This window comes from Geospiza fortis, unplaced genomic scaffold (genome assembly GCF_000277835.1).
Source record: "Geospiza fortis unplaced genomic scaffold, GeoFor_1.0 scaffold138, whole genome shotgun sequence".
Lineage (NCBI taxonomy): Eukaryota > Metazoa > Chordata > Aves > Passeriformes > Thraupidae > Geospiza > Geospiza fortis.
Window position 1 is genome coordinate 10,676,397 of NW_005054307.1, and position 9,540 is coordinate 10,685,936.

A 9,540-nucleotide genomic window follows, 5' to 3' on the forward strand; every position below is an offset into this window, starting at 1 on the left:
GGCTTTAATGCATGGTCATCATTTTGCTCTGTGTTTAATTAATTTTTCTATTTCCTTTGGCACTCCAAACACAGGTGAATTACAGAGAATCACTCACCTGAGCCAGCAACTTGGGAGCTGGAATTCTCACCAAAATTTAAAAAAAAAATTTAAATTAGAAAGTATTATGTGCGTTATTATAAACATTAAAAAGTATCTTATGATTTTTGTATACTGACACAGCATTTATCTTTGAGACCTTGCAGAAGTATGCTTTTATTTCTATAGGAAGAAATTCCTATGGATTTAGGATTTATATTGCTTCTAATAAAATTAATATTGTTGCGTGGTAATCTGTTGTACTGGGGGACAAAAATAGTGACTGTTCAGATTTTAATTCAATGGTGTTTTTTAATTATCCATCTCTTCCTTTTACCAAGTTAATGACTTAGTTAGCCTTTTGTAATGATAGGGTATAATTTCAATAATACATTTCAGTCTAATACAGCTTTGAGAAACTGCTATTCCAGAGCAGCTTCCTATGAAATGCTGGTATTCTTACCCATAAAGGCGTCCCATTGGATGAATATTATAGATATGCTTATGTTTTATAAGCTTAAAAGTGCTTTTATTTTAATCTCTATTATTGGTTAGCTGGAATATCTTATGGTTGGTCTCAAGCACCACAAGATTTCTATAGCTGCCAAAGTGAAAGATAATACTGCAATGTAGGTTGTGTATCAGTGATCCATCAATGATGGTAAAATAGGGGAGCCCACACATTTTACATGTTTTAATCTTAACTGTACACTTGTTAAAGTTACTTCTTATATAATTAAATATGCACTATAATATCTACATTAATAGCTTCAGATTCAAGAGAGCTACTTTCTTCACGTTCAGGTGTTCTCTTAAAGTTCCATAAATATTCCAAATTACCCAAAGTTCCTTTTTGATAATAGTTATTCCCATGGAACATCAGAAGTATTGTGTGTGGGCCCCATACATGAGTGACCCATTCTCCTTCAAAAATGGTGAATAAATAAGATTGGAAAAAGCAAATAGTTCTGCTGCATAGACCTCTGCAAATCAACCAACCTCTCCCACACATGGTATGGCGGGTGTATGAATAAAGCTGTTGAGTTAAAGTAGTCAATATCTCATATTTAATAGGGCTGAAATTCAGTTAACTGGGCTATCTGGTGGACTTTGTAATTGCTAAGTTTTTTTAGATATCCAGAGATATCTGTTCCTTGTGGATCTATCATGGTAAGTTTAAGATGCAGATCATGAGAGCTATCTGAAGTAGGGCATATATAAGCAGCTAAATTCAGCCATATTTCAGAAGATTTTAGTGAGAAGTGAGGGAATTTGTGAAGTAGTATTTTTTAATTTAAATGGAGAACTGAATAAAATGGAATAAGAAAAATAGATTATTACAGAGTTACAAAAATTCTAGCAGTAGGGGAGAGTGGATACTAAGTCTCTGGTGTCCACCAAGGAGAACCATGAAGGCAGCCCTCATATATGAGAGAAGACTGTGAAGCAAGAAATAATAAAGATGGTGAAATGGGTAGAAACAAAAACCAGGGAGAAACATGAAGTCTTTGCAGGAAGGTTTCTACTTAAGGACCGTGGATTTTAATAATTTGAAAGGAATGATTATTTTAATGTATTTCTGAATATTAACACAATTCTTCACTGCCATAATAACATAACACAGTGATCAACTGCAGGGAAGAATTACAAAAAATAGCATAACTGCAAATTAATAACAAAGTTATCCCAGATGCAGTAATTTCTTAGTATGTTACTTTTTTCTTCTTTTTTTTTAATCTGTAGAAATTTAATAATGACTGGTGGATAGGACGATTGGTAAAAGAAGGCTGTGAAATTGGATTCATACCAAGCCCAGTCAAACTAGAAAACATGAGGCTGCAGCATGAACAAAAGGCAAAACAAGGAAAATTCTACTCCAGGTAATAACAAGAAATCATTAACAATAGCAACATTGTCCGTGACACAATGTGGAAATTGATGCTGTGTATTCAGTGTATGTATATTATATAATAATGTATATTCACTCATATATATATGCTTAATTATTGTTAGTGGCAGCTACAAACATTTTTGATCTATGAAGAAATTAATATAAAATTAATTATATCATTTATTATATAAGATACAACATTATTTGAAATATTATATTATATTGTTAATAAGTATATTCATATCATTGCTGTTTGGGAGAAAAGTAGACATTTAGATTGGCAATCTGTGCTGGCCTACCACTGAATTTTTTTCCTTCCTTTTTTTGTAAAATAATTGCTGATACACATTACAGTCAGTACATTTACTATGTGCTAGTAAATTTTTTTACTTAAAATTGATTTATCTAAATTCTGTAGCATTTTTTAATTGTTTTGATGATCTTCCTATTTCTAAACACATTTTAAGCTCATTTTAGAAATTACAGAAAATGTTAAGATGAGTTTACTTGTAACCCAAAGCCAGTGCCTGTTAGTTAGCTTGTACGGAAAAAATAGTCTTGTCAAATTCATTGCCTACAATCACAGCTTTTAAAGGCACTATATTTTATGATGGAAGTTTCATGTCAAGTCATTTCTTATCTCTGACTGCAGCCATCATTGCATAAGAAAAAGGACTGTTTCTAGATATTCGGAACAATACTACAAGATAGAATAATGTCACCTTTACTCTCGAATTCTTAATAAAGTAGTTTTCTAGCAACACCTGTAGAAGCAAATTGTTTCCCTTTGAGTATAAAAGAAACAAATATTCCCAGTGTATTTGGGTGGGATGGACCTGGAAGTGAGCTAGGAACCATTCAGGAAGCCAGAAATGCTTTCCTATCTCCATAGGAAGGGCAGCAGTGTTCGCAGAGCATGTCTAGAGTAGGGGGCACCATGATTGGGCAGTGCTCAGCTGCATTCACCAGCTGTGGAATGCCTTTCCCATGAGCATGCTGTCCTCAGCAGAAGGATGCTGGATTCCTTATTCCTCTAGTGTCTCTTCTGGGACAGCCAGATGTGTCCCAGTGATTCAGTTCTTTTCCAAATCATAGAGGCTCCCAGTTTCCAGAAATTCTCACTGAAGATAACATTGTCCTACACCACAAATGCATTAACTTAGTGCTTATTAATATTTCAAGATAAAGAAAGTGGAAACTAGTACTATCACATGAATTATTTGAAGAGTGAAATAACCTTTCTTACAATTTTTTCAGAGCTTTTCTCATTATGGCAACTGAAATAAAAAAGACTAGAACTGTTGTTTCATTATCACAACTTGGATAGGTTTTCACAAAGCAAAACTTGACAAAAACCTTAGACTGCTTTAACTTTGAGAAACTTTTTTTTATAAGTGCTATATTGTATTGAGAAAGCAAAAGAATTTGCACATTAATTAAATTGAAAAGATGATAGACACAGTCTCATCTTAATTAGCAATTTATCAATAACTCCTCAGCTAAAGGAGACAGATATGCTCACTGGCTTAAGAATTACTCTTATTAATGGGTAGTAATATTAATTCATGTATACCAGTAGCCATATTATTTACTGAATTGTATTAAGATCCTGAGGAAGTCAGAGCAGCAGAATGAATTGCACAGCAGCACAGGAAGTATGATTGATGTTTGCAGTTCCTCAGGTCTTAAAATGTACATGCATTTTGTGGGAGATGTATATTTTATACCTCTGCCAGAAATACTGTTTGTCTCACAGCTAGCACCTCATTTAGAAGGCAAATAATAAATAAACTAGATTAAATATTGAGAAAGCTACAGAACTTCAAACTAATGTATTACTTTACTCCAGTAAATCAGGAGGAAACTCTTCATCCAGTTTGGGTGACATCGTTCCTAGTTCCAGAAAATCGACGCCTCCATCATCTGGTGAGTAGGTAGTGAACCCTTCGGTAAAGAGACTCATGAACCTAATCTGTGTAAAATGCATGTTCCTTTAGACCTCTTCTTCTTATTCCCCATTCTTTGCAGGTAAAACCTGAGTGATGTGTTTCCAGATAAGGCTGGTTTGGGGTGGTTTGAAGTAATGGAGTCAATGCCAGCAAGTCCGGACAATCATAGAGCTGTTAATGCACAAAATTCTCTCTTTGCTTTTACCACGGAGTTTTGTAGCAAAGACATAGATCTGTGAGACTACATTACAGCAGGATAGTGGAAAGTTTGGTCTGGTCTGAGCACTCCTACTGAGCAATAAATACTTTCTTGTACAGGAGAAAAAGCAGCAGTAAAAATAGAAGTTCCTGAGAGGTTTCTGCAGAGTATCAAGAAAGGCATTTTTTTTAAACCTCAGGAACATTTAGTTTCACAATTCTGATCATGATGATGTGCTTTACAGAATTCTAGGATGCTGGGTATTTTTTGCCTTTGACAAATTTTTCAAAAATACTTTTTTTTTTACTTAGAGCATCAACATACAGATTTAACTTTAGATTTTACTTGAATCCAAATTCAAGTGATAATGAAGCAGATAGGTGGCAAGCAGGGGGAGGATGCTGTCATTAGCTCCATTAAAAAAACACAGCAAAGATCACAAAAAAAAAAACCTAATTGAATTCAGCTGCTGTGTTGCTGGATGTTTTATCTTCTCACATGCATTGTGAATACCTAGAAACAGAAAATATTAATGAGTGTTGCTAGTGCCTTTTTTACTAGGGCAAAGACATGTATCTTCCAATCATATTAATTTATGTGGAGTCTGGTCTACAGAGCAGGCATCTTAAAATGAGCCTGAAGATTTTAAACTATTTACTTGGTAATTTAAAAGGGAGACAGAGAAATTAAATCATGTTTTGGTAGTGGCTTCATTTGGTTCAAGCAATTAAAAAATGTATCTGTCTTGTGAAACCATGGATTTACTAGTAACAACCAACTTTATTGCAATTGCAGTTTGTTTATAAATATTCCACTTCAGTTTAACTTCTCTTTTATTTCAAAAATATTGTATTCGTTTACTAATGTATGTCTGTAACAAGTGTGTAGAACACACCTTAATCTTTTTTTTTTGGATGGCTTTAAACTGATGTGTTTATTGTTAAGGCCAACTTTTTCAATACCTGCATTTTTGTAGTAAAATTGTCCATCGACTCAACCCATGTTGTAATTTTATTGTTAGAGCATCTGAAATGCTGTGATATTATTTGCTATCAAAAAAAAAAAAAACAGATCAGTACATGTATTTCCAGAATGTTGCACAGAATTTAGAGTTAAGAACACAGATATCATTGACCTGGATTACCAGCTGACTGATTGCTACCCATCCTCTAATTTTCATTGCATTGAGTTGTTTCTTCAGACACTGTCATTTAAGAAACGTGGTTTTCTGGAGAAATAAGGAAATCTGTTAAAGTTTATTCGGTTACAGTGAAGCTTTGGAAAATATGTATGGATAGTGCACATTAACTTATTCTGTGATAGCAAGATTTTGAGTCTACAATAATTTTTTGCTTATGACATCTTAAGAAAGGTGAAAAACGCATAGTTTGTGACTAAAACAAGAATTCAAGTGACTTTGAAACACAATTCAATTATTATTCCCACACCTCCTCTCTTGGAAAGTATAATCAATTACAAATACATCAATTATTTAATAAGTTGAAGAATACTAACTGAATAAGTTAATTTCATTTTTTGCTTTGAGTCAGGGATGGGTTTTTTCAATATAAAATAGTGCCACTGAAAAACCAAACCAAAACAAATACACAAACAAGATGAAGAACCAGTGAAAAACAAATGAGAGGCTAATATCCATTTAAATAATCAATATTGATATAGTAAAAAATCCATACAGGCCTGTTAGGCCACCAAACTGGGTAAGAATTATGCTTAAAATGACTGAAAAGACCCCAATGAACTAAAGATATTTAACAATAAAAGAACTGTCACAGGAGATGTTCCATAGTATGAAGACTTAGAATGAAAAAAGGAGATACTGTTAACTAGCTGATCAAATTCTGCATTTCTTTCTTACAGGAAAAGCTTAAGGTAACTGATTTTTCTTTAATGACAATTTTGGTTGAACACAGTACCAAAGGAGTTTTAATAGGTCTTATTGTGAGTGATTTACAGTATCTGTGCTGGCCTGTATTCAAGAAAAGATAATATGTTCTTTTTATACTTATGAAGAGGATGAAGGAACAGTGTTGCTAGAAGAAAGTGTTACATGATTTGTGTGGCTGTTTTTAGGAGCAGGATTATAGAAACAGGATGCGGATCTACTCGCTGGGTTTTTTCCTGGGAAGGACAGACTCAAAGGCACAGTAACTCAGGGAATGTCAGACATCAAGACATTAGATCTATGGAAAATTCAAATGGGAAAATGTACTTTATGCAAACAAAAGAGATCACTGCCCCAAGTATCTGTTACATCAGTAGCTGCATGTAGGCTTGACAGAAATACTTATTTGTTACATAATTTAATAGCACATGCCTCTGTATTAGTTGATGTCCCACTCATGAATCAGACGAAATCAGGTCACTAAGATGGTTTCATAATAGTTTGCAATGATTAATTAAGGGTTTGGATAAAGTCAATACAAATGATTCTGCTTACAGATCTGTTTAGGGTTAGGCTCAGTTCGACACCAGAGCATGGCAAGATAAGTGTGTGTTACCAGAGGGAGTAGAGAGGTGGGTAACATTTTCACACATGAGGGTGGTGATGTATGACTGCTTATGGTTCACTTTTGTGCATCTGCTTACTTTCTGAAGACAAGTTTAAACCATTACTTAAGATCAGAATTATTGTTGTAAACGAGAAAGTTTTTGTTTGGTTTTGTTTCGTTTTGCCTGTGGTTGGCAGGTATCTGTTCTACTCAGCATTCAGGATAAAACAGCTTTGTGTTTTGAAAGTGTATTTATTACTGAGTCTGTGAGGATTCCTGTTGAAACTGTTATTACTTACTTGCTAAAAGCCACATAATTTGTGGTTATGGTATAAGTATATTTTGTTATATATTCTTTTGGGGTAGAGATTGAACAGCAATGGTTTATTGTATTCACTTCCATTTTTCCCTGCCTACATCCTGACTCTCTACTCAGATCCACGTCTTGGAGCTAAGCTGAGATAAATTTCCTTTCTTCTGCTATCCATTCTTTTTAGTTTTCCCTATTAGTAGATCTATGTTTAATTATTCCTAATAAATGTATCTTATGAGTACAATGCATTTTTATTTAAAAGACTACAAATGTAATTGTAGTCCATCCCTAGATAAATGTAGATAACATTGTACAAATATCTGGCTGATTTTGTCATCAAAAGTGATTTTTTCTTCTAATTCTTCATTTCCCATAGACACAGTAGTGATATTTCAAATTTCAATTGATGATACTCATTTTCAATTAGTGTTCATTGCTATAAAATAATCCAAATGCTGTTGACCAAGTTCTTTTGTTTACATTGGTGGAAGTCTTATCTATTCAAGTGAATACTTTGGATTTACACTGGTGTAACAAGAACAAACTTGGCCATTGGTCTATTTTGTAAATGTTATATTAGCTGTTACAGATCGCCTTCTGTCTTCTAATCCTAAAGTACTGCACCTTTAAATTTTTCCCTTTGTTTTATTGTGGTTTTTTTTCTCATGGCCAACTTTTATTTATTTATTTATTTATTTATTTATTTATTTATTTATTTATTTATTACTCTGGACAGTTTTATTTGTCTTTACCTGTAATTTCCATTTTAACCTATCTTTACTTTCCCTGTCATCTGATAATTCTGAATTGTTTGTCTGTATATAGCTGTAGACATAGATGCCACTGGTTTAGATGCAGAAGAAAATGATATTCCAGCAAACCATCGCTCCCCCAAACCCAGTGCAAACAGTGTAACATCACCCCACTCCAAAGAGAAAAGAATGCCCTTCTTTAAGAAGGTAACACCAACTTCCAAGCTCCCATCTGTCCACCTGCTCACCTGCACTGCGTCGCATCTCTAGTCCTGTTAACTGTCTGCGTCCTTTGACAAGCCAATAACATGCATGCTTTGTTGTTCTTTGTTTCTTTTCCATGCTGCTGTAGCTAAGCAGAAGCAGAAATCGGTAAGTTTATATCAACATCGCCTGTGTTTATCCTGCCACTGGCATCATTAGCATTAAAACTCCAGATTAACAATGCAGATATTCTGGAATTAAGGATGAAGAGATGTGTTGAGCTGATAGTGGATTCATTACAGGAAAAGAGGCAAAAGTTCTGTGTGTCTGTGAAACTCTGCTACATACTTATCCTTTTTGATGGAATAAAAGGACACACTTAGCGGGCCTTCTAAAATGTTTGAGAATATTATTTCTAGCATTGTAGTGCATCTCTCTAGTGCATGATTATTCTTTCTATATCTTTCTCAATTTTTTTTTCTTTATTACTCAGTCTGTTGAAATCATTATTGGAATCTATCAGATACTCAGTTTGGACTTTGGAAACAAATTGTCAAATTTGTTCTATTTTTAATTTAGTCTGTACTTAAACTTCTAATTCACTAGGTGCAAAGTCTGCAAGTGCACAAGACCAATGGAAAACCTCAGACTTGTTTTGACAGTTTACTTCAGGTTTTTCCTGTTGTCATGTATAAATTATCAGCCAAATGTTCTTGCCATCCATCAGTGAGACTTTTTTAGTATCTCAGCTATTGGAAGTGGTACTGGTGGTTCCCAGGAGAGCTGATGTCTCTCCATAGATAACCTAAATAACTACAAAATTATGCAATTGGCATCCTGTTGCAAAAAGCTGCAATAGATTTCTAGGGCCTTTGCTGGAAGAAGTTAGCAAGACATTAGGTAGCAGCCAAACTGTGCAGTGAAATACCACATTTTGACTGTTTTGTTTTAAAATCTGTAGTCTTCATAGCTCTCATTCATTTGGTTTTAACCACTCACTTAGATCTGCAGGTAATAACAACTGTTATAGTGCTTAAGCAGTGCCAAGTGACAATGTTGTCCCTGCTGTGGATGCTCTTGTGTTTAATAAGTAGATCTTTGTTTTTGTCTCTCTTTTCTTGAGCTCTTTTACATAGTATTGAATCCTTCTCATTTCCAAAGTCACTACTATTGGTTTCAGTTTGGTCTGTTAAGCCTGGTGTAGAAATCAACAGCGGGTTCTTGCTTCTGAGTAATTTCTTACTTAATCATATTTTTGATTGGATAATACACGCTGGCATGTATTGGATGCTGTCTGCATAAGCATCTTTCAAAGCTGCAGCTTCCAGATGAACCACTTTAGACCTGGATGAGGGTTAGTCCCACATCTTTCTTTGACTCTGTGATGCCTCTTCCATATCAGAATCATTACTAGTGTTTGTGGGGTTTGTAATACTGACATTTACACGATGTACTGGATGGCCATCCCAAAGTAATCTACATAGTCAAACCACTGAGTGAAAGCCATATGTTCAAACCTGCCAGTTTTTATTACCTGAGATCATATTTGAACTTGAATCTGCAGTGAAAGCTGTATAGTTCAGTGCCAGTCTCTTAGAAAATATTAGATTCTCTACTGCTAAATTAATGAACTTTAATGCTTCC

At 34.3% G+C, this 9,540-nt stretch overlaps 1 protein-coding gene across 6 annotated transcripts in view; it reads left to right on the forward strand.

Moving 5' to 3' along the window:
• CACNB2 (calcium voltage-gated channel auxiliary subunit beta 2) overlaps positions 1-9,540 on the forward strand; it is a 110,589-nt gene that overhangs the window by 66,675 nt on the left and 34,374 nt on the right. For 4 of the 6 annotated variants that reach the window (XM_031066780.1, XM_031066779.1, XM_005418606.3 and 1 more), the window contains exons 4-6: positions 1,822-1,958; positions 3,819-3,895; positions 7,766-7,899. In XM_031066780.1, coding sequence (XP_030922640.1) covers positions 1,822-1,958; positions 3,819-3,895; positions 7,766-7,899 — 348 coding nt within the window. Of the gene's footprint in view, positions 1-1,821; positions 1,959-3,818; positions 3,896-7,765; positions 7,900-8,044; positions 8,065-9,540 lie in introns of all 6 variants that reach the window. The other 2 variants (XM_031066781.1, XM_031066782.1) reach the window with 1 other exon arrangement.